At 39.9% G+C, this 26,448-nt stretch overlaps 1 protein-coding gene across 1 annotated transcript in view; it reads right to left on the bottom strand.

The window, feature by feature from the left end:
* Window positions 1–11,968: 11,968 nt before the first annotated feature.
* The window catches only part of igsf9bb (immunoglobulin superfamily, member 9Bb), a 429,804-nt gene continuing 415,324 nt past the window's right edge, over window positions 11,969–26,448 (bottom strand). Inside the window, exons 15-18 of the mRNA XM_055660774.1 lie at window positions 25,272–25,356; window positions 24,990–25,151; window positions 18,225–18,270; window positions 11,969–17,471 (exon numbers count right to left, since the gene is read on the bottom strand). Of these exons, the coding sequence (XP_055516749.1) occupies window positions 15,791–17,471; window positions 18,225–18,270; window positions 24,990–25,151; window positions 25,272–25,356 (1,974 nt within the window). The 3' untranslated portion in view covers window positions 11,969–15,790. The remainder of the gene's footprint in view (window positions 17,472–18,224; window positions 18,271–24,989; window positions 25,152–25,271; window positions 25,357–26,448) is intronic.

The following is a 26,448-nucleotide window of genomic DNA, read 5'->3' as shown; positions in this document are numbered from 1 at the left end:
AATGTATTGAAGTTCTATCTTCAAGGCCTGGATTAAATATGTGCAGCCAGGATGTGATCAATGGTCGCATCGAAGGATATGTTGTCACTATGAATTAATTCTCATGGCAACCAGCCCCGAGACGGAAAATCAAACATCTCCAATGCCATTTAATGTTCTCTCAGAGACATACTGTATCAAATGGTCAATGCAGGAATAGCTATTTGACCTTTTGAATCTCCTCCATCGTTCAGCAAGACCATGGCTGATCTTTTACTTCAGTGCTACCATCCTACAGTAATCAAAAATCCTTTGATTTCCCCAATATGCCTGAATCTACCAATCTGTGCCTCGATACAATCAGTGACTAAGCTTTCACTGCTCTTTTATGTAAATAATTGAAAGGATTAATTAAATTCTGGATGAAGAGATTCAGTGTCCTTTCAGTCTGGAAGCTCCGAGCCCTTAAGTTGAGATTCTGACCCTTGTTTCTGGACACCACACTATCCCAGCATCTATCTTACAAAGTCTAAAGGAAATGTGTACAATAGGATCATCCCTTATTCTTCTGAACTCTGGAGAGTACAGGCCAGTCTATTTATTTCTCCTTGGGATAAAGCCTACCATTCCAGAAATCAACTTTGTGAGCCTTTGTTGAATCGCCTCTTGTGCGAGTACATCAGTTCTCAGGTAAGGAGACCAGATGTGTAAATGATATTCAAAGATCCCATTCCTTCTCTCCAGAGATTCTGCCTGTCCCGCTGAGTTACTCCAGCATTTTGTGTCTACCTTCGATTTAAACCAGCATCTGCAGTTCTTTCCGACTTACTCTTGTGCTCAAATCCACTTGCTTAAAAGAACATATCATTTGAGTTCCAGGTTGCTTACTATGTCGGCATGTTAATGTCAGTGATGTACATGGAGACTCAAGTATCTCAAATTGCCAACATCGTTAAATCTTTAGACTTTAGACAAACAGTGTGGAAACAGGCCCTTCGTTCCACGGAGTCAGCGCCAAACAGCGATCACCCCGTGCACCAGCAACACCCTATATACTAGGGACAATTTGTAATTTTACCAAAGCCAATTAACCTACAAACCTGTACGTGTTTGGAGTGTGAGAGGAAACCGGAGTACCTGAAGAAACCCCACACAGTTACAGAAGAACGTACAAACTCCATACAGACAACGCCCGTAGTCAGGATCGAACCCGGGTCCCTGGAGCTGTAAGGCATCAACACAATCTCTTCCAATTTAAAAAAAGTATACTTTTCCATTTATTTACCAAAATGGATAACCTCACATTTCCCACACTGTATTCTATCTGCCATTTCCTTTTCTAGTCACTTAGCATCTTTATAACTCCCTGAAGCATCTCTGCATCCTTCTCAAAACCTATACCAGCACCTGGCTCAGTACTATTAGACAACGCAGATATATTAAGCATGATCCTTAAATCCAATTCACTGACTCAGTTTTCAGCAGCAGAGGCCTCAGCACTAATCCCTGCAGCCCCACCCCCAACTAATCACAGCCAATATGAAAATGATTTGTTTATCTCAATCTTTGGTTTGCTCTTCAACAACCACCCCTTCCATGCAAGAGAATATTCCAGTTCCATGAGTTCTAGTTGCTAAGTAAAACATTTGTTTTGTTTTTCTGCTGCAGCCTTATTCCTTGATGTAACTTCTTCTAATTTCACATTGTCAATGAACTGCATTAATTTATCTTCACATATTGATAGAACCTCTCATGGTCTCTTTATACCCTTCTCACCAGAATATATTTCCTGATAGAATAGTAGAAGTTGAATGCTGCTGCTTGACCAGTGCTGGGAAAACCAACCGCAGTTTTCAAGTATAAAAAAGTTGCACACAACAATATGAAAATCTCTATTTGTTATTTCTCCCCAATTGGGAAATGTGACACGGTAATGTTCAATTGAACCCTAATGCATTGGAGGAAATGCTGCCTTTTCTCTCTGTTATTGAAGCCTTGCGCTCATACACTCTGAAGAGCTTATAGCAGCCAATACTCAACCTTAACATTAATTGCTAACGGTTCTTTCCCTATTTCTTTTCTTTGCAGCACACAGAGACTTTCCATTAGACAAGGAGCTGAAAGAGGGCAGTGCCAATATGGACACACCATCATGATTTATAGATTGGTGCTCTACTTGGCTGGAATGGTATGAATACAGAAAATTAACTAATACTTGTCCTCAGGGGTACAGATCAGAAGTGGTGAAAAAGTTGGGAATTAAAACTCAAAAGATACAGCACACAGAACAGTAACACGACTGAGTGACACTAGTTCCATGGATTGACCTAAGTGCCCTTGTTTCCCTATTAAAATAGGCCTATCATGTGAAATGAGGAAGCTATGTGGACATCAGTCCATGTCCAAAGGTTAGGTGGCCTCAATTTCTCTCGCCTACATGATGTTAAGACTACCAATGCTACGTTGAGAGTGTTCCTGCACCATTAATACAAGGTTTGGATAGCCGATATAACTCCCATTTATGGATATACAAATAGATCAACTTATTATGCTCTATCATCCAGATGACCACTGACATTCACCACTCAACTTATATGCAAAGGTAAGCCCCTCTGTCAATACACTAAATAGCAGCCACCTGTTGAAGCTTACTCCAGAAACAGGTAATGCATGCTAAAGGGAAGAGAAAAGCAACAAGAGTAGAAAAATGGACTGTTAGAGAGAGACTTACTAGTCGTAAAACATCAGGGTTACTAACCAATGATCTGTGTTATGAACCACACTTTTTGTTATTTTAAAGCTTTTGAGAATTTCAAGACAATGTAACTATTTATGCATCACCTTTTATGACTAAGTTTGGATCAAACACAATGCTTACAGTTCAGTCATTAATTTCCAGCAGGGAAGGGACAGTGTTTACAATACCCAGAAGTTGAATCTATTGGTATTGAAAGGATATTTGGCTGGATTCACACTAATTGCACTCATTCATTTGTTAGCTAGCGAAGGAGAGAAGTGTGCATGTACATTTATTTGTACACAGTTCATTCTTCTTCACAAAACCATCAGATACCTTATACATCTCCAGTGCCGGCAGTAAAGATGTACAATTGAACAATTTAAATATAAAGACAAAGCATGCAATTATCAGTTGGCATACATGCAATTAAACAAAAAAATCAGTGCTAGTAACAAACCAGTTTTATTGAAGGAGGCAAATTAAAAAAAAAATCTGTCATTATCTTGACTCCTGTCACAGCACCAGAGTCATGATCGTTCATCTGTTTGGTTTTGTTTCAAAGTGTTTTTCAGACGTGTAATTAACATGTCCACTTTGATTTCATTACATAATGCGAGTGAATTGTTGCTTAACCTTAAGGATGGGCTGCTGTTGCTTTCACAACTTTGTGGCCTTTAGACTGAAAAATGGTTCTCACCTAAAATGAAATAGGACACTGACATAGCGTAGTACAGACTGGATTACCAATTGGGCCTGAGGATACTTCAGGTACAGTTTTTTGTTTGTGTCGATCCTATACTTCCTCCATTAAGAAGATTGCATGAGAGGGGAATTGTTCTAACTTTCAACAGACCCATCAATCACAGAAAGCTTACGATATTTTATTTAGTTTATACAATATCATCTCATAAATTCAAAAATAATTCCACTGAATTTCTTTGACACTTCCTAAATTTGCTGCAATGTGAAATTAATGATGGTTAGTAAATGATTACACTGCTGTGCAACAGAGCAGCAATTCTATGTGTCTAACAACTTAAATATTCATCTATAATGGGCTTCACCATGCTGACAGGGGGGAGGAATGGCAGGATTAGGGAAAATGGATAGGAACAAACACATTGCGTTACTCAGAAGACAAATGCAACAATGTTTAACTAGCGAAAGCATGCATTGCTTTAGCAGATGTGACTTTAAAGGGGAATACCTGAATTTGTAATAACAGAAGAGTATTTTCTTTTGTCAATTTTTTCTGTTTTGGAATAACAGAAAAGATGACAGTCCAAGTGGATAGAGAGTGAGCCATGTCATGAGAAACAAACGTGTTTCAAAGCAGCAATTTAAATTGAGGAAAACATGTTGATGACTATAATTAACACCTGAAATGTTTCAAATCAGAAAGATAAAACGCAGCAAAGAGCTTTTGAACCATTTGCCTGGTACTAAATTGGGCAAAACAGTGGGAGATTGTAACAGCTTTGAAGAATCACTGCCAACTCTGGTTGGCTTCAGGAACTGAAGACTTAGTTGTGTAAACACCATGTCAAAAAGCTGCATTATGTTCCACAATTTACCTAAATTCAATGTTCTTTTTAGGAATTTGTGCTTTTTTTTGACATATCCACTGAAAATATCACTTTGAACCTAAGAACTTTCGTATTCAAATATGAAACTGCAGAATACATGTTGAGAGGAAAATGATTTTAAAACAAATACATGTTTGGGGGAATTTCACCACTTTGTAATTGGAAATGTTGCTCTATATTTTTATAAAACAATGCTATTTTTTTCTAATTCGATTTAGTCATAGTATCATTGGAACCAGGCCATTCGACCCACCGCGTCCATACTGACCATCAGACACTCATTTAGGCTGATGCCATTTTATACATTCCCATCAATACACCCTCAGATTCTACCACTCGTCTACACACCAGGGGCTATGTACAATGACAATTATCTATCCAGCTACGTGTTTTTGGAGTGTGGGTGGAAACTACGATCACCCATGCGGAAATCCATGCAGTCACAGGAAGAACGTGCAAACTCTGCACACACTTTGCACTGGAGGTCAGGATTGAACCAAGGCTGCTGGAGCTGTGAAGCATCAGTTCCACTGGTTGCGCCACTGTGATATCAACATAGAATCTTATCAGAAGTCCACTGGATGAAGTAGAATTATGTAGGAAAGCATGTGGACCTTCTATCCATTGTGCCTGTTCGACTCTTTGAATGAATTGAGCAATTAGCCCTTTCTCGTATTACGGTTTGAAACAAATGAACAATGTGGTATCATTCAATAGGCCAACAAATAATACTGCTTTTCTTTCGTGAGTGCTTTGAACACTGATCTTTCTGGACATAAAGGCCTGTCTAATAACTTTTTATTTGTTTTCGTTGCGTTCAGGGAGGAATATTTCTGCCTGTTAGGGAAACGCCTGATCACAAGGATGGCTGGAGCGGTTAAACAGGACAAAACAAAGAAAACGGACCAGTTTACGACCCACCTGAAGCAGCAACTCTGCTGGGGATTGCGCGATGAAAATCATGTCTCATTCCATTCCCATCTAACCAGTAATTGAATGGAGCAGAGTGTTCCACAGTTGCGGATTAGGAGGAAATAACATGGGAACATTAAAGAACACTGAATATGAAGGGAAGTGATGGAGGATAATGAAGGTTCCAGGTATTGTATTCCCCTTTAAAGGAAAAATGAGATTAAAAGCCCCTCCTGCTGCCCCCCTTTCAGACATGGATTCAACCCTTACCTATTGAGGTGTTGAGGACCTGGTCACAACAACACTGCCGTGATAGCTGAGATTAATCAAAAACAAAGCAGTTAAGACTCTGAATGATCCATTTAATTTGAAGAAAATTCATTAAACGAATGATGACATTCAGGTACATGAGAAGAATGCTCAATAATGTCCGTGGGTTCCACATATACAGCATCTGACATCAATGAAAATGAAACAGGAACCTGAACACACCAAAAGACACCGTCATTTTTCTTTAAAAAAAAAAAGACCACGGGAGGATTTTCACGCACAATGACAAGACATGACAGCTTTACCTGCAGCTCACTCTGGGAAGAGTTAATTGAGAAAATGGAAAAGCGGAACACATACGCGGTGACTGGGAACTCCAGGCAGCCTTGGGTTACAACATTTCAAGACTGATTAACATCATTCTTCCCGTCCGTATTACCGCACCCTGAATGGTGTGATCAGATTAAATGGAGAACTGAGCCTTGACTCCAGGAATTCAAATTGTGGAAAAGGACTAATTCAGATCAGCAATACAAAATCAAAGTATTTTGCTTGACATTCCCTCCTTAAATGAAGGAAAGAAGAGTATATCACAATGCATGGAATCATAAATGTAAAACAGTGTCCCTCTGATGTATCTCTATGCAATGCAACACACATTCATTCCCAGTTCTATGGTCACACAAAAAAAATCATGTTAATTTCCTTTGCAGTTCCAATTCGTGAGGATCCTTAATTATCACTTGCAGGCAATAGTTATATTTCTCATTGCGTTCAATGAGAGATAATTTTCTTTGCACTTCTAAGGACTCAATGTAACAATCCTAAATCAAGAGAATACACAATGATTACACTGCTTCCCACAGTGGTCAATGGATGCTGTTAGGTCGTAGTTGTGCTTCCAATCTGTTCTGCAACCTGCATGAGGTACACGTCCTGCAACCTGTCTCTGTTATTTCCAGGAGGAAGATGAGCGACAATAAAAACAATAGTTTAAGGGGACCTATGTCCAATGCATTGAAGATCACTAAAAAAAATGAACAAAAGAGTTCAGAATTTACCACATTTGTGGTTCATAACATGCAAGAAACAGAAGACAATCATTCAATTTCAGAGGTTGCTGTTTGCTTTGAGTTTGAATTCAGCCCATGGCTAAATTGGGATTACACCAGTAATTCTGAGTAAAATGAGATGAAGATCTTGTGGTGTGGACCTAACAGAATCTATTTTAAGATTGGTGGTCATATCTCAGGACCTCTACTCAAGCATGTTTTCCTTTAATGCCAATGCTCAAGCTAATATATTGAAGATTTTTTGCCTGATATTTGAACATCTGACTCATTGCATGCACTTAATGGCAAAGACTGGTACAGACATAACTATTTAAGGAGCAGGTTGAAAAGACATTGAAGTATCATCCCCAAATATAAAGAAATAACACAGCTGGTGTAACATCCTTTGAGATGGAACAACAGCTGTGTCTGAGACATCCATGGATAAATACTAAGTGACTATATAAGTGCTTAGACCATGTTAATCTGACATTGGTTATTTCAATATTTATGCCAGTATGTATTCAGAGGAGAAGGCAATTATCAACCTGTCAATTTAAGCAAATAAATGCCCACGACTACTACGCCATAACTATTTCTGCAGCTTGCCAGTGTACGTACATTAGATACTGCACCTTAGAGGTCTGGTACTACTAATTACCAGCCTCAAAATAAAATAAGACATTAAAAATCCCCTAGCTCTCCGCAAGGAACCTTTAAACTAAATCTTCAGGGTTTCTGACTGCACATCTGGTGCATCTAATTTGGTGTGGTATGAGTTTCCTCCCTGATACCTTAATACAGCAAATACTCAAAAAAATGGAATCTGTTGCGTTATTGATGAGGGCAATTATTTATTGACTTATTTTGTCCATGCTTTAAAACTAAGAAGAAATATGTGATTGTTAAAGTGCACAATTATATATTTTTTTGCTCACTGATTCATGACGGAGTACGCTTTCTGAAGCATGTAATGTAGAAATCAAGCAAACAGCACATACACACAGAAAGGACACACATTGACTGAACTATACACATCAAGCCTCCATCAAGTGGGCCCCACCTTGCTGATAGCTTGCTAACTGCAGGTGCTGTGTGGAATACTGTTGAACCCAATGCACTCACAGCTGGAGCTCAATGCAATGCATGAATAACACTCTCCTGAGTTCTTGATAAAGAACAAGGGTTCTAAAAATCAAATTTCTAGTCAAATACAATCTAAAGTATCAATGTCTGATCTTGTATGGTCAAAGGCAAAATATTTTTAGTTTAGTTTAGGGCCCCTTTGGCCTACTGAGTCCATGCCAACCATCGATCACTAGTTCACACTAGTTCTATGTTATTCCACTTTTGTAGTCACTCCCTACACTTTAGGGCTAATGTATAGAGGCCAATTAACCCACAAACCTGCACTTCTTTGGGATGTGGGTGGAAACCGGAGAACCTGGAGGATGTCCATACGGTCATAGGGATATCGTACAAACTCCACACAGACGTTCCCGAGGTCAGGATCAAACTGGGGTCGTTGGTGCTCCATAAACTGCACCATTGTACCCCCCCAAGCTGTGCCACTCTACCGGTCCAAATACAGATAAGACATATAGAAGTGTATCTACAAGAACAATAAGTTGTCGTGGATGATGGCACTATTTGCTTTTGGGAGATTACTGTCAATCTTTAAAATCTAGAAGAATAAATCCCAGCGTACAGCATATCTCAGTGAGATTCTATGATAAAGATACATAATGTGCACTCTAGTTGGAAAAGATTACCTTGCTCATGTATTCTACTTCCACCAAAAAGACTGGGCTCATTACAGAATTTATTTAAAATTAATCCACAGGGTCCAATTCAAATAATTTTCAGCTTTCACTAAACATGTTTCAGATGACGAATACAAAGGAGCATTCTCAAAGCTGAAAATACAAAGACCCCCAGGTTTATACAACACAATGAAACTCAAATGCTTGATTAAGAAACTCAAATATTTGATTAAGAAATAACCTCGGCAAGGAAGGTCAGCTGAGAATTACAATAATTTAAGGGTGATATGGTTTCAAAGTTACATAATTGCCAAGCCTGTCTAATAAAGCTTGGTAAAAAAAATGAATTTGAAACATAATGTTTATATTGGCAGGCTACATAATTTCACCCAGTTTTCAGCAGGCAAAGGTGAGGCGGGGTTCAGATTATTTGCTTTTGGGCAGTGATACAGAAACACACGAAAAAATAGGAGCTGGAATAAGCCACTTGACCTCTCAAGCCTGCTGTACCATTCAATATAATCATGGCTGATTTGCCCCATGCCTCATCTCCTCTTCTACGCCAGTTCCACATGTTCCTCAATCGTCCACTATTCAAAAATGCTTCTAGTGATCTAATCTTTACTTTTCTCTGATGTCCAGAATTCCAGAGATTAACCACCTAATGTGATAGGAAATTCCAATCTACCTCAGTTCTAATTGACCACCTCTTCGTAATTGGTTCAGGAGTCCCCCATTGATGGAAACATCTCAACATTTACCCTTAGGATCTTATATGTTTCAATAAGATCACCCCTCATTCTTCTAAACAATAAAGATTACAGATCAAACATTTTTTAGGTGTCAATATTCTCAAGGTGAAAGTATATATATAATCTACAATCAGGCAAATAAAAAGAAGCCTAGTCTAACGTTAAGCCTACTTTGTGGTTGGGATAATGAAGAGCGTCTAACTCTGAACTCAGTTCTATTGACTTCAATAGAACTAAATTTCAGATTAATTAAGAAGACTGTGCAGTAACTGTCAACATGCATTTAGCTTCACTGAATAGGAATGATGCTCCTGGCATGCTCCGAAGTTCATAGGCCATTGGGGCAGAATTCAGTCATTCGGCTCATCGTCTAGTCCACCATTCAATCATGGCTGATCTATCTTTCCCTCAACCCCGTTCTCCTGCCTTCTCCCCATAACCTCTGACACCTGTACTAATCAAGAATCTATCTATCTGCCTTAAAAAATAGCTTTCTGTGGCAATGAATTCCACAGATTCACCATCCTCTGACTAAACCCCCTACTGGTTTTATTATGGTGATGAGTTCCCCTGTGTTTCAGGCACTTAGCTGTTAAACGCTTGGTATTTCTATAAATGAGGTTTAATTCCTCCTAGTAAACTCTCAATTACCACACAAGGTAACCCTTGATCAACATCGTTCGTGCAATGACATGCATTGATCTGATACTGCAGCGGATGCTTTTTATTGTCAGCAACTTAAATCAAAGACCAAAGAAAACACAAACTTATTGAAGTAATGGTTTGGGCCCCTGGGAAGTTGAAGCAAATTTAAAGTTTAAATAAAATGTGACCTAGCTGAACCATTTGAAAGCATCTTCAGCCAGAAGTTTCAAGCAGAGGATTTGCCTTGGGATTAGCCTGAAGCAAAACATGCTCGTTTTTGGCTAATTTGATTCACTACACATTATATCAAGCAGTTGCAGAATGTATTGGATACAGCAAAGTCTACAGGACCAAATGCCACCCTGACTGTAATAATCCAGACTTAGGGACCCTTAGTCAAGCTACTTCAGTACAGCTCCAACACAGACATCTCCCCAACAACGTGGATGGTTGGCGACATAATTCCTGCCTTCAGAAAGCAGGATCAACCCAACTCAGATAATTGCTGCCATATCAGTCTACAATTCGTCATCAATGGAGGGATGGAGTGAATTAGTGATCATACTCAAAAATAAATAACTTAACTGATCTCAGTTTGGATTCCAATAGACCCATTGCTTAGTTTACTTTAGCTTAGAGATACAACACCAATGGCAGACTCCAAAAGAGCAAGTCAAACCATCTCTATTGACTTTCAATGACATTAGTATCACCAAATCCTCCGCCATGACTGAATATTCTGACATTGGTACTCTACTGCAGGTGAACCACTCATTTCAAAAAGTCTTGCCATCAATAAATTACGAGATGAAACACTCCTCACTCAAGCAGCTATGAGAAGAAACCAGCCGTTTAGACTTTAGACTTTGATACATCATGGAAACAGGCCCTTTGGCCCACCAAGTCTGCGCTGACCAACGATCACCTCGTACACTAATATTATCCTACACACACACTGGGGACAATTTGCAGAAGCCATTTAACCTGCAATCCTGCACATCTTTGGAGTATGAAGGAAACCGGAGCATCTATGCGGTAACAGGGAGAACAAACAAACTGTACAGGCAACACCCATAGTCAGGATCAAACCTGAGTCTTTGGCATTGTAGGTGAACAACTCTACCACTGCACCACTATGCCGCCCTTTTGATTTACTGTTCCCTATTCAATAGCTTTATGGGAACCTCCTCTATCTGCCTCTGATGTATGAATGGATAATAAATCGAAGCAGAGCATTTAAGCCCACATTTATGAATATTCTAAAAATAACCAAGAAGGCAAGACAATGTAATTCTACCACAATGTAACATCCCCTCATTTAGAAATACAATTTATGGGAATGTGAACTCATTTGACTTCAATATTGGATCTGTGAATAGTACAGACAAGCCGATATACCTGCTACAGACAGTTCTTATATTCTGAAACAACTCTCTGCTTTAGCAGATTCTGCCATTAAATATTGAGAAAAGCAACCAAGTAGCAACCAATGTGCCTCCAGTGACTGTTCCACGCTGGTTCTAGGTTGCACCAAGGACTCCAGTTTATCTACGTAAGGGCAGAAATGGGCTTCACATGAATTACGAACCTAATGTGCATCTGAAGCTGGAGAAGCATTAGGTGTACCATTATGAACAGCTCCCAGAGAGGTCTGGTCCAATTTCCTGAAGGCAACTACTAAGAAATAATCGGTAACACAATCTTCATCCAATTTGTGCATGAACAATAGGAGTCAACAGACCATGTATATGCTTTCAATGAACGTTATGAAATACAGTGTATGCCTTCAACTCTGCTGCTGCTTTTCTATTCTCATACCTTTTGGTCCAATTTCCAACTCATTCATTCAACTTCGCTTTCATTTAAGTTTGAGGCTCTAGTTTTGGTTTTACATTTGTTACTCTCAACCTGAATGAAAAATCCAACCATGTTTTGATTCTTCTTCTCCCAGAGAAGCCTTTGCTCTAAAATTAATAATCAATCCTGTTTCATTACACACAACCAACTGTTACTCTGCTCCCTGACTGGGGTCACAATGTGTTGAGAAACTGTCTTGAACATGTTCCATGATCTCATTCCCAAGCCCACCTTTACCAGTTTGATTTGATTTGGCAGAGTTTGTCCTCATACAATTCTGGCTCTTCAACTAAAAGATAACGACTCCTAGATCCATGAGGATTAGTGAAGACATACATACACAAGCAAAAGTATTGTCATTCCAACAAAAACAATCATTTTCAAATTATTTTTTTGAGTCATATCTGTAATTGGATTATTTTATTATAACAATTGCCACTCCAGATGGAAGAAGATGAATAAAGATGGGAGAAAATGAACAAACACTGTACTAAAATTAGATGACATGAAAATATATGTGCAAGTTGAATAGGCAGAAATTTAGAAGATGCACATCATTTAAGATCATTCAACATTCATGTGATTAGGAAAATTTGAGGTGGGATCCCAAGTTCCACTAAATAAGTCTAAATAAGTATTTTTGCTGCAGGAGTATTGCTTGTTTGCATCAAATTTATTATCTGTATCCAGAATCAGCCCATGTAGAAAATTTAAATATTAATAGAATCCTATGTTTTTTTTAATCAATTCTAGTAATACTGAAAAATTATGTAAATAATAATAATTAATAGGTCATCTAATCATCTTTCAAAATTTACAAAAAATCTAACAAGTGTTTTAGGTAAAGTTCATTGACTGATCACGAGATACAAAAATAAATTCAAGGGATTGTTGTTTTTATTTGTTTCAGGAAAAGTGAAATATAAAGTTTTATAATTATCAGGGCTGAAGTTATGATTTGACATCATTAGTTTCCGATTAGATACTAGAATTGGAACCTGCTCAGCAAATACACAATTTGAAATGGAAAAAAGAAGTCTTGACACCAAATCTAGATACACTAAACATTTAACAGTGTATTTAATCTAGTCATTTATATAATCATGTGTACACTTCCTTTGTACACATGTTATATCAGCCATACTACTCCTATTTATGCAAACCTAGACTTGAACACTAAGCCCGCCTGAGAAAAGTGCTGCTACTAAACTACACTTTGGGTCTTTTTCTCTTGATACAGGATCACTGAACTAATAAATGATGCATTAGACATGTATTTTCCAGTTTCAAGAAGCCTTGGAACATTAGAAAAAAAAAAGAAACAATGCATACATACTTCTCCATATAAATATATAGTCTCCTATCAGTACTGGGAATAGGTCACCATGAACTAATTCATGCCAACATGAGATAATGTAGGACAAACAGTTGTAGATTTGGAGCTGTACTTTCTATCCCAACTTTCACAGCACTTGGTTTGAAAGTTGCATCTGGGATTCAATGTTAGTCAAATACTCTCTTTGAAGGAAACAGATGACATTTCTAGAAACTATGGCAGTAGCTTTCTGGAAATTGTCTGAATCAACTCAGGTTCATAAGAGCCTTCCTTGGCTGGTAGAAGATGAGAGTAAAAACACAAAAAGATCAATAGATCTGCCATTCATGGAGAGTTTTCCCGTTACCTGTCCTCTATATGTAGTCAGACAGACATGTCCTGCTCTGTCATACCAGCATATACAAAACTGAGTTAAAACCATGAATATCTGATCTTCTATGGAATGCTGAATTCATTATAAATTGCCTGCAAATTTTGCAGGCACCAGCAGAATCTACGTTAATGGGCCAGATCAAATGGTAAAACTGTAAATTGTAGCACAGGGAAAAGATGTGACCATCCTAGTACTTAACATTGGATGATTGCAACAAGATCTTCTGTGGCCATTACATCTTGGCTGCAAGTATGAATTCCTCCAAATGATCACTAATTTGCAAACTCTAGTGATTAGCTGGTATTCTGGCATATGGTCAATAAAGGAAGGCTTTGACTATGTTGACACTCATGTTTCCTCTTCTAGTCTTCTTTGGGTTACCTCAGTTCTTCATGAGCACCAGAATTTTACTTTCAAAACATCAAACAGTAATCTATGTGCAGTGAAGAAATTCTGATCATATCATTTCCTTTCTTTCGTGCAGATGAAAATGCTTGGCTGAAATGTACAATTGTTCCCAAAAGGCTAGGCAAATGTGAATGGTTTGCACCTAAATGCATGGGGCCAATGGACTGGATGGCAACCGTGTAACTCATCATCAAAGCCTCTACTGCACCTATAGAAGTTAATTGCTAAGGAAGTTTGGATCTGAATATTCTTACTATGTTGGAAATGAGAACAAAAGGAATATGGAGCTATATTAAAAAAAAAACACATTTAAGGTGACCTTAAGATTAATTAAAAAGCAAATATCACGTTTCACTCTAAAAGGAAAGGTGTATTTGTTGGGGGGGTAAAACGAGGAGACATACTGATTCACTTCCAATTCATTTGGGAAAAGTTCTTGGATTAGCTTTAGGAGACATCTCAGCCACTTTTCACATTGCAAATACACTTCCATTTGTAAAACAAGACATGAATAATTTAGCCTTTTGCAAGAAGCCACATCATATTTTACATTGATTTGGTATGGTTTGATTTGTATATGCTGGAAATTATCATTAGATTAGAAATGTCTATTTGCAAGTTTGGTGCACAAGTGCTTAAGATCTTTACATTAAATTTCTATTGCATGAGATATGCCAACTGATTTGAAACAAATGAATTCTTGCCTCTGTTAAAATGGTAAAAGGTGGATGTCAGTGGAGTGTACATGATGTTCTTAGGTTAATGTGGCAAACAGTAATTTCTAGGATCGTTAACATTCACAAGAAAGTAAAAACACAGAATGTAATCAAAACTGATGGTGATTTCAATGATGACCTATCACCAATTATTATGGTGACACTAATTACATGGGACTTATATGCAATTAATGCTGCAATATCTGAGCAATATCTTCAACCCAGAAACTTTTCATGAAGGACATCTGAGAGCACTCCCTAGGTGACATTAGTCACTATAACACTGAAGCTGCTTTAAGTGATTCCCTGCTCCCCCTCATCCTGCACTGTTTTGAAGATATTTCCTGACTATTCCCACTGTGGAAAAACTGAAGATACTCAGCCTTTTTATTACTTGAGAAGTAACTGAGTTTTATTGCAGTCTCAAGGCATAAATGTTGCCTAACAACCTTAAAAAAAACTGTATTATTTCACATGGTATGTCAGTCCCTCCGGTAAAATTGCAAACTATTTAAAATTATATATAAAGTTGAATATTTTATTTTTTTTGATTTATAAAGTGTGAAATAAAGTTTGAAATCTTGCAGGGAAGGTCACTAAATTAATCAAACGTTATTGCCAATAAGCCATCCCCAATCAGGATGGTGACATTTGCTATATAGTGGTGGCTATGTGGTTCATTTTTGCTTGCGAAATGTAATCTCTTTTATTCAATTGAATGAATTTTGAGGCAGGGTGCAATGTGCGGATGCTACTATATGATGCATTTGAGGCGACTGTCCAAGGCTGAATTTCTTGGCATTTGGGTTTTCCACTTTCCGGTTTGCTATGTGGGGTTTTAGTTAGGTGAGTGGCTATTCAGTGATGAAATCACTATGGCCAGGTACCACAAATCTCCCAGAGGTGTTGTCGAACAGCAACTGATGCCAGCAGAGGCTAAAATTGTGTCTCAGAGATTCCGAGATATTTATGTCCAGGTTTCTTTGAGATCAGTAACTAGCCCATTCCTTCTAAGGTATTAATGCCATAAACACTGGGCGTTGCTTCAGGTTGTCAGTGAAATGATCTATACAACCGTTTCCTTTCATTGAGTGCTTCAAATCCTGACACATATTACGTGTGAATTTTGCCCAAGAGGTTGACAACATTATTCCAATAATTTACGTTTATATTCACTCCAATACCATATTTAGAATCTTATGCAGCTGTGGCATCACTAGTCTATTTTTAGATGTCCTTTCAGCTCTATAAATGGTCCGAAACACTGTCAAGATTTATGCACGCTTGAAAGAAAAAGGCAACTATTCTGGAAGACAGGAATTCACAATAAACCAATAATACTTTTAGTGGCATGGAAGTTGGCTTTCCAACTGATCTGGTTCAACATTCTTTATCAAATACCTACCCTGAAGTAGATAAGTGTGAAGGTGGGTGTTCAAAAGGAGGAATGTCTTCACCTCTCCACCTTTGGGAAGGGATCTGACTATAAAACTCGCTGTGGCCTGTTGCAGGAGAGAGGGATCCCGTGTAGCTGCCTGTCGAAGGTGTCAGTGCCATGTGAGGTCTATAACTGGGGCTTCCTCGTCTGCTGCCCTGGCCAGCAGTGCTGCTTTGTGCTGGTGAGGAGGATGGAGAGGACCTTCTGGATAAGCTAACAACAGCAGGAGGCTGAAGGGTGATTTCTGACATCTCCACAGAGATACCTGCAGGAAAGATGCCTCGGGAGGGCTGCATGACACTGGGTCGTGGTCGAGGGCGGGAGGAGATCTCTGGGGAGGCGTGATGGGAACTCAGAGGACTCTGACTCAAAGGGGAGAGCCGAGAAGGCTGTAGAACCACCTGGTGTAAACTGGCCTCAGTCCTTCTGCCTTGCCTAGGGCTAGGTCTGGGCCTGGGTCTTGGTTCGTACCACCTGCTGTCCAGACTGAATGTGCTTGTGCCACTGGCAACAGCCTGTCTGGCTGATTCAGTGTAAGGCAATGTGGGTGCACTTATACCATGGCTGGTATGCTTTAGCTGCCCGTGGCTGGTCTCTTGCATAGGTTGATGCGGATGTCTTTGAGAGAGAGAGGCAGATCCTTTAGATTTACTGGAAGCTTTGCCAGTCTGACACTTTGGTGCCTCCAGATACAGCACACTGTGGTACGGTGCTGAGACCTGGAGTGAGGATGGGGGCCCACCCCTCGGAAGACCAGCCTTTGGCAGTGTACTCTCAGGTGTATCTTGATGGTGTGAGAACATAACTGGAGAGCTCTCAATGCTGCTGATAGACAATTTCTTCCTTCTCCATGGCTCAGGAGACCCCATAGTGGTTGGCGTGTGAGTCAAAGGCAGGGTGCTGCTGGAAGTGACCAAATGCTGTCCATCAGGGTCGCTGTGATCTGCAGGGAGGGTGGGATGACCATAGGGTCCTTCAGCAAGTAATAGAGGTGAAGACATCATTGAACTGAGGGGACTGATATCTGGCATGTAAAATGGCTGACCATCTTGGTCTGCTGAGCTACTGCTGAGGTAGCCATAAAACTGGCTGTGAGGGTAACCTTTAGCAAGTCTCCTGGTCTGACCGGTGGCCTGTAGCCTGGCATCTAAGCTTCCCATGCATTCGTCTGCATTCTGGAATGACGGGGTGTATGCTGGTGGCTGTAAGTATGAGTCTTGACTGGATGAAAGAGGTGAAAGCTGAGACTTCAAGCACATAATGGCAGTAGGAGTTAATGTGTCATTGTTTTCCTCATCGGACTGCCGGAATTCAGGATACGTTTCCGTCTCTTCTGCAAAGGGGAAGCCCTCAATCCTCCTCGTCTTCAATGATATCTCCATCCCTGTGTGGTCCATAATGAAGCGTCCATCCGGGCCTCTGCTGATTAGCTCGATGGGGGTAGTGACATCAGCCTCAGCCTCATGCTTGGAGACACTGTACTTCTTGCTGGTTATTGCTCGCTTTGTCTTTTTGTACAAGGACATTTCCCTTTCCCTGCCAGGACTCATCATCTTGGCATGTATGGCTTGAGCATCTTCAGAGGAGTCTGATGGAGCTCGGAGTGTCCTGACGCTTTCAGGACTCACCTTTCCTGAGGAAGATCTGAGAGACCAAAATCAGAGGCAACAGTAACCCTGCATACTTTCATGTTTACAATTTTGCTACTGTCCAGTGAAGTAAAGCATCATTTTTATTGCTTTTGCTGCCACTATTCACTAATAACAAGTCCTTTTGACTATTAATTTAATGTCATCAGTTATGAAGTTGTGGCAGTTGGAATACATCTCATGAAGATAGCCCTCATTTGGGAAACATTTAATCAGTTATGCAACTATATTATGAATATAATGCAATTTAAAGTAATAATGAGGGAATTTATAAGTTGATTAATACTGCCAACTGATGTGTGTTTTTACAGCAATAGGATACCAGAGAGATAATGGAGTGGTGAATTAATGGCACTTTGGTGCGCTGTGTATAGAACATAGCAAACTACTCTGTTTATGGAAACATAATTCTTCAAGCTACTGCAGATTAAAGATTTAAGAACAAATCCTCCAGTATCCTGTAGGAAAGCTGTAAATTACATATGGATTTATGTTCTGCTTTACAATTTAGTGGGATCTATGTGACTAAGGCTGCCAGTTCACTTACAATCAGCACAATCAGAGACATTATAGAACAACCACTTTATTGGTCTCTGTTATTGATTGTAAAACAAAGTCTACTGCTAGTCTGACATGGATCTTACACCAAAGTTTGGCTATCGTCTCTGAGAGAATGAATCAAATCAACCACATTGATTTATCACAGACACAAACACGGACAAAATCATAAAAGGGGCTGGTTACTTACGGGGATTCCACACTCTTTCGGCAGTGTGTTATTGAGAGAGGAGGATCTGGAGGAGAACAAGCATGTGCATTAAACAGCTAGAAGGGAATCAAATCACTTAATATTAGAAATACTTTTCACACAAAAGCATGGCCGTAGCCTAGGCACATCAGAGTTATCATATTAAAATATCCTCCTGTGATACAATACAAGGGGGTTGATCTCGAGAGAGACGGATAGTAGACACAAACTGGCAGTTTATCGTTCACCTCTGCAGATTTTTATTTCCATAGGGAGGAGATGAGATGCTTCAGTGCCATAACATTTTAGAGCTCTATGATATACAATGGTTCATATAAAAATGAACATATTGAGGTTTGCGAGCCTCTGCATTGTGCCAATGCTTTCTTTGGCACGGCATTTTTTCTCTTATTTTTCCCAGTAATTAGAAAGTTAAATATATGAGGTTCTGTTTATGGCACAATGAGCTTCACCCTCATTATGCCTCTTGCCGTTAAGTACATTTCAGACTAGATTTGTCAGCTGGCAATAGGATTTCTATGTAAAAGAGGTTTGGGTAATCTCATTCTTTACGTGAGTTTGCCACAGTGCAAAGTGGCACCTATTTTGATATCAAATGGATGTCCTAATTTTGATGAACTGCATGGAGTCAGAAAAATGAAATATCTCCTGACACTGTTTAAAGTGGTCCCTCTCGTTGGTTATAAAACACATCACACAGGGTTTTGCACCTAATCTGTCTGTGAGTTATTAATGCTAACGCCAAATCACAGATTCTCACAATACATTATGCCATTAAATATGAATGGGTTCACATCAACAGGAAATAACTGATTGGAAGAGCAACTGAAGCTGCTGAAGTGGGGCAGTTCTATTTCACAGGTCAAATATTCTTCAATTGTATGCGCAAGTCATCATCAAACAGAGAATTAAACCTTGATTTCTTCTCAACATAATTTTGGCATTCAAGTGCAGAATAATAAATGCTAGTACACATCATTCTGTAATGAGAGCTCAAACACATTGTTTTGCCAGTAACAAGATATAAGCAGAATTCATAAAGTTTGAACCTGGCGTACAAAATATTTAATTACCTCAGAACCCCTCAGTGTATTGAGTGAAATATAATAGTTACAAACAACTTATTTTCAATATCACGAGCTATGAAGCTAGTCGTACTTGTATGGAATACACACATCATCCATATTAAATAGATATCAAGGTTTGAAAATAAATTGAGGTACAGTTCGTATTGTTTTCCTGCATCAAGCTTTTCTTATTGAATCTCACTGCCCTGGCACTGAAAAGGGCTTTTATTATGTACCTGAATTCACCATGAACCTTTTAAAATAATGTAGATATCCCCTTCATGATGTTAACCAAGTGCTTAAGCACAAGTTCAGAATAACATTGCAAAGAGCTCCTATGCATTTCACTTTCTCCTATAGTCTACTTAGAAAGAGATTGGTGATGTTTGGAAATGAATCCTCAATGACTGGAGGCCTGAGACAGATGGGAGGACAATATTGTAAAAATCCGCCATTCTGCAAATTACAAAGGGAATGCTTTCCTGGAAAACATTTCATACCACAAAATGTTGCGGCAGGAGAAAGAGTGGGCAGAATGTATTAGCGGGGTCTTTGGACAGCGTTTTCCTATACATGTAACGATATAACATGTAACTACTCATTACAGTGAAAATTAGATTTGTAAAAGGAGAGTTTGTAAATTGAAGAATGCTTGTATTGTGGAATGATAAGAACCCTCTAGTTCATTTGGCATCAGTCAAAAATCCCACGCTGCCTTCATGATTGTCACTTGAGAAAGAAAGCGAGAACGCAGAACTGTGTTGTTTTTTTTTAAGATAGACACAAAACGCTGGAGCATGACAGGCAGCATCTCTGGGCAAAGGGAATGGGTAACGTTTCGGGTCAAGACCCTTGTTTTACTGCAGTTGGCCAAGCAAAATGTTCCATAATAATTCTGGGGAGTAAGGGTTTATGATCTCAGTACTTCACCTGATTGCTGACCCCAACCAGGAGGAACAAAGAACTGCAGATGCTGATTTATACCAAAGATGGATACAAAGTGCTGGAGTAACTCAGTGGGTCAGGCAGCATACCTGGAGAAAAAGTATGGGCCATGTTTCGGGTCGGGACTGGGTCGGGTCCGAAGAAGGGTCCCAAAGATTTTTTTTTTTTTCATTTTTTTTTTCAACTCAAAACGTCACCCATCCTCTTTCTCCAGAGATACTGCCTGACCTACTGAGTTACTCCAGCAGTTTGTATCTACCTTTACTACAAAAATACGTGTCCCCATTAACTTCCCCAGTAACCAACTGTGCTGCAATCGTTCCTTCATTGGATCTTGCCTTTTCTGAGCAGATGTCCTGCTGGGTTAGTTGTTAGTGTGAAACCTGGCTGTGCCTGACCTGTTGCATCATATGTAAGTGGTGCTGGAGCCTGATATAACTGGCAATCCTTTACTGTTCCTGCTAATCCTGATCGACTAAATGCTGTGTAAAGGACCATCAAATCCAATATTACATTTGGCAAGCACTGCAGGTTCAGCTGAAGTAAACAGTAATTTACCCTTTAAATTATCATCAACACAACAGATTGAAGATTCTGAAGCCATACTGGTTGATAGGGAAGGGGCCAATACCATTGACATACGGAATTCATTCCAATTAATTTAGTCAGTTATTGACATACTCAGAGCAATTTTGTAGAAATGCACTTTTCCCTAACAATGATATGTGTGAATGTGAAGTTAATGAGAAGATAAAGGAGTTGTCTATTGGAGGTTGAAACTGTAACTGACACAAATAAAGTGCATGTAGTTATTGGAGGTCAAGAGAGCAGTGCAGACGTTCTGTCACCAACTGCATCATTATCCATCTCCCTTCCTTTGTACATCAGGGTGATGCTGCTTGATGATGCATTTCATACTGGCCTGATGACTGGACAACATGTTGGCTTGGGATGAGCAGTGACAATATATATAATTGCACAAAAATGTCAACATCAACATCATAACAGAATCAACCCCTGTAACACTAACCCCTCAGGGTGAACACTAACCTAAAGGCCAGATGGAGCATCCAGCGCTACACTCTTGCAGCAACAACAGAATAACCGCAGGGAAATCTGTGACGTGGTTCATTTCTTGTAACTTTAAAGCCTCTATATGTTCATCACGTTTGCAATGAAAAGGTCAGGAACTACTTGAAGGTTTGCAACTGTAACAGGAACATCAATTGCATCGAGGACAGAGCAAGGTGCCTGCTCATCACTCTACAACTGCATCATCTAAAGTCCATGTTAACTACATCATGCAATGTACCAATGCATCAGATACCGGTGAAGTAGGTGTCCAGCCTCTCACCAACAACCATCAAGAAAGAGAAGTGAAATAATGTTACTGTGATCTCCAATTTGGGTCGCATGGCCGAAGGGACCGTCGAGTCGTGGCTGTACCCCAGCAGCAGGCCTGGCACGTCCGTTGTGAAACCGGGAACCCGCCTGGAGCGGGAAGCAGCCGATCCTGGCATCTGCTCATCGCCGAGGACCAGAGAAACGGAGAAACGGAGTGGAGAAAATCGGCGAGGGTGGATGCAAGAACAAAAAGCTGGTAAGAAGATCTGCGGGTCTTGCCTTCCGCACCCTCAAGGTCATCTGCGGGTGGCGCTCCCAGAACTCACGGGCTGAATGGTGTCTGGGCTACGACGGTTCGCTATGGGCTATTACGATCCAGATTATGGCGACGTCTCCCACGGCTCTCTATAGCCAGCTGCAGCTTGGACTTGGAAAATGGCGCCAAACCTGATGTTGCTTGATTATGGTCTCAGTGGGCAAATTCTGTACAATTTGTACCTAATCTGGGATTGTACTTATTATGTATGGTAATAATTGACTGAACTGTATGGAAATAAAAAAGTAATTTCACTAATCCTTGGTACATGTGATAATAAAGAACCATTGAACCATCATGGTGAAGCTAACTTGATCTGGATCTGCATTACTTTTTGTCCTTCATCTGCTCCAAAATCCTGGCATTCCTAAAGTAATATTGTTAGCAAGCCATCGAAGATGGAAGATGGCTCGGGAATGGGTTCACCACCACTTTCTCAGAGTTAATAACATTAATAAATGTGTCCCTGCCAGAACTGCCTACATCCAAGAACAAATAAGGAATATAAAACATGTGGGGAATGGATCCATATTACTGATGTAACCAAAACACTGAGCTGTAATAGTGTGACTATCTTTGCTTTAGTCAGGCATGCCTTGTTTCGGAAGAAATGAACAATTCTTCTCACTATTAAAAATGTTGACGTAAAAAGGTTATTTGGACTTTCAAACAGCTGCTGAGATATTTAGTCTCTTCGAGAAATCTTTCATAGCTGCAACATTAAGATTTAATGGATGAGCATTGACTTGTATTTATTCTCTGTTTACACATTCGGTCACTGGTCATACAGCCTGATCTTTGATAAAGTGCTGGAACACCTTTGCAAATTCTGATCACAAACATGATCTCATAAGTCCAACCTAACTGTTTATATAGGGAACGTTGTCATCAGAGTGAAATAGTAAAGCAGAAATTAATTTGTGTTAAGAGATTTCAAATCTCTAATTATAACAATAATAACAATATTGTTCTTCTTTTTCTTCTTCTTCTCCCCTTCCTCCCGTCATGTCTGAGGATGATTTACTTCCACTCCGGCTCTGTGGGTTCTGAAGAGACTGATGTAGACAATGTTGGAAACGCACATTTTTCCACATTTGGGAAGGGAGTGTTTGACGGCGAGGGTGGTTTGTTTGGGAGATTTTTAATTCATTCTTCTATTGATGCTGGATGTTGTAAAGTTCTTACTGCATGGACTCAGAAGCCTTTGGGTGTTCTCCGATAAATATCACATTTGTCCCTCTATCAGGGCTCACTTTCCCACGGAGTCAAGTAAAAATAACTTACATCAGAACTTCCACAACATCAAAATTCGTTAAGTCAATTTCAACGAAGAAAGGTACTTTCACAGTAGCTATGATTGAGGTTGGCTATTAGTGTTCCTCTTCTCTTAGCGTAGCTCCTCAGGTTATTTCCTGTGTAAGTCCTCCAAGGTCTCCTTACCTTGGAGGACTTACACAGTTCCCGCTGCATCAAAAAATCCCACAGTATCATAAAGGACATTTCCCCCCCCGGACACTCCCTGTTTGAACTGTTGCCGTCAGGCAGATGGTACAGATCTACAAGGACAAGGACGAACAGACTAAAAAACAGTTTTTACCCCACTGCTATAAAAGCACTAAATGTAGCCGCCAAGGAACGCAGGGGCGATACAGACTAAGGGACTGTGGTACACTGTGAAATCGACAGAAGGATGGAGGGTTGGGTGTTTATGCGTGCTATTTTCTTGATATTTATTTTAGTTGTTTATCTTTTAATATTTTATCTTGTATGTATCGTTAGCTTTTAGAAATGTTGAATGGTGCACTGACTGGCTGACATTTTTAAATTTCGTTGTACATGGTTCATGTTACAATGACAATAAAGAAACTATTCTATTCTATTCTGTTTTCCTCGGTTCCAGAAAAGGCAGGAGCAGTTGAACGAGACAGCGAGCCAACTCTTGTAAAGCTGGGGATTCGCTGACAGCAGAATGTAGGACTAATCTCTGCTTGTTTTGGAAAATTAAACAAACAAAACTGCAAATCAACAAAAGCCATTGCCATGAGGCTCAGTAAATTTAGAACAGTGTTGTCAAAGCAAGTGATGGATTTGTCTGCATCCAGCCTACTTATTTTAAATTCATTAAGTCTCTTATTGATGAGGAGTCAGTTTCTAATGGACACATGCTCAACCATACACCATTCACAACCGAAAGTAAACTATTCCATTATCTACTTTTCAATACTGTCCTGAAGAGAAGGCATTGCAGTAAACTATAGGAGACAGCCCAGAAGTAATGAACAGTAGATGGGTAAAATCCATGAGCATTCATGAATCAGGCTGGCGGCACAAGCTGAGTGAAAAGTATTGCAACTATAACAAAATCACAGACTGCTCCACAGAGGTTGGATGAATCAAGTATTATCAATGAATCACTCATCATCTCCCAGTGAATTCAACATTCTTTGAATACATCAGAAAGGTAAAGTATGAAAACCAACTATTTGGATTTTGTGTTGGTAAGGGTGATTACACTTTGACTGGGGACTGCAGCCTATTTCCCTTATTTCTCCCTTTGCAACCAAAAGGTTGAACTGAGAAATGAAATACCAGGATACAGACAATATGATCTGCCGAGGATTGGGCTGTTGGGGAGGGCTTTGCTTCACTCTGGCCCGACAATGGGTTTCAATATTGATCAGTATTGATCTAAGCTTCCGTAACTACTAACAGGTGCTCACAGGTTATTTGATCTGTACCCAATGGCTGCTACTGATCACAGGGTTTTACAACCATCAGGGTCTAGAACCAGAGGGTATGAATCACTAACTCCATGCTTATGGAAAATAATGGGAGAGATGCGTTTGTCAGGATGAGGTGCTTTAACAATGCTGACTTATTTCCCATGGGTAAGCACATGTCTGTGAAATACAAAGATCAGTGCGTAAATTTATTAGAGCAAGATTTTAATCTCAACATGTTTCGATGCTTTCTATCAAGGGCTAACAGTTCAGTCCATGGATAATGGGTGGACATCTGCCTTTCGAGTGGCAAGTGTGTCCCTTCCCAAATGATAGGCCAGCTCCTACTTACCCCTCTTTCTCTTATTTTTCCGCTTCCTCTGCCTGTTCACAAAGCATGCAGCCAGAGTGCTGAATAAAATGGCTGCAGCCAGGAAACAAATGGTGGCGACAATCCCAGCCACAACTGGACGCGCCAAGCCTTCCTCCAGCACCTCAGGCGGTGAAAAGATGTCTAAAAGCACAGAGAACTTGTCAAAGGAAACAACAATGGTCCATCCATGCATTTGAACAACTTCGCTCAATCTTTATACAATGGAAGCTTCATAAAAAACCCCACTTGCGCACGGCTTACCTGAGCTAGAAACCCCGACTACGTTGCTTGGCTCACTGATCAGGTCCTGCATGACAGCCATTACACGGAATTCATACCAGGAGTCCTGACAGAGGGAGAAAATAAAATGTCCACTTAGTATTCCGTTATCTCTGCAACATCTGATACCCATTTTCTCCTCACTTGTTCTTTAAGTAGAACCATAATTTTCTACAAGGATAAATCATCCCTTTTGCCTGTTAACATTTGAATCACCATTGCAAACATGAAAGGACACAGAGTTTAATGTTTAGAGTGCATTACTGGGATGGGTGGGACTAATGTTGATAGGCTAACTTGGTCAGGATGAGCAAGTTGGGATGAAGGGCCTGTTTTCATGCTTTAAGACTCTATGATTCTTTGCTAGTTATGATCAAACAAGGACCCCACCTTCAATCACCTGCCCTCCTGCCATTGTTTACATCCATTGGAGTGCATTGACCAAACTGTGTTTTGATTTCTGCTCCATCCAATGTCATCCATCTCTCTCCCAACCAGAACTCGACGACCTCTGCATTTACAGAGAGCCTTTCATCTTCGCAGAAAGAGGAGTCCTTCATCTTATCATACATCATGGGTTTGACCTCAGTAAAATAGTTAACCCATTGCACTAAAAAAATTGTGAAGTTTAGCCCTCCAAGGTGATAGTCAAGGTAAATGTTCACCTTGATGCTTCGGTAGTAATGGGGACGAGGAAGCCAGTCTCCCGCCCAATGTTCATCCCATTCAAATTATTAGAATGAAACTCAGTCGGGATCTGTAATGTGTTCACACAGCAAGACAGGTCCCTGTGATAAAAATGTGCCATATTACCAGAGAAAAATACTCTATCAAGAGTGTACACCACAGCATTCCACTGTCTAATTGGTGAGTTTAGTTAAAATGGTGCATCTGTTTTACATATAATGGAACGCAGGGTGGACCATGCTAAGCCCAACACCAGCTGAGGAGAGGCTGAGTGGGAGGCTTCTGGTTACTCCACAGAGCGCAGGAGAGTTCCTCCAAGCTCTACACACTCCATGTTCGGCCCACAGCTATTGTTGTTCTCCAAATAGGAATAACCTTCTTCTGGACGAAAGACCAGGCAGTAAACACTAGATATGACCACGCTGTCTATATGATACCGAAACACATCATGGCCTCTCCACAAGGCTACCCT

Source organism: Leucoraja erinacea, chromosome 32 (genome assembly GCF_028641065.1).
Source record: "Leucoraja erinacea ecotype New England chromosome 32, Leri_hhj_1, whole genome shotgun sequence".
Taxonomy (NCBI): domain Eukaryota; kingdom Metazoa; phylum Chordata; class Chondrichthyes; order Rajiformes; family Rajidae; genus Leucoraja; species Leucoraja erinaceus.
This window is presented reverse-complemented; position numbering and strand designations above follow the sequence as displayed.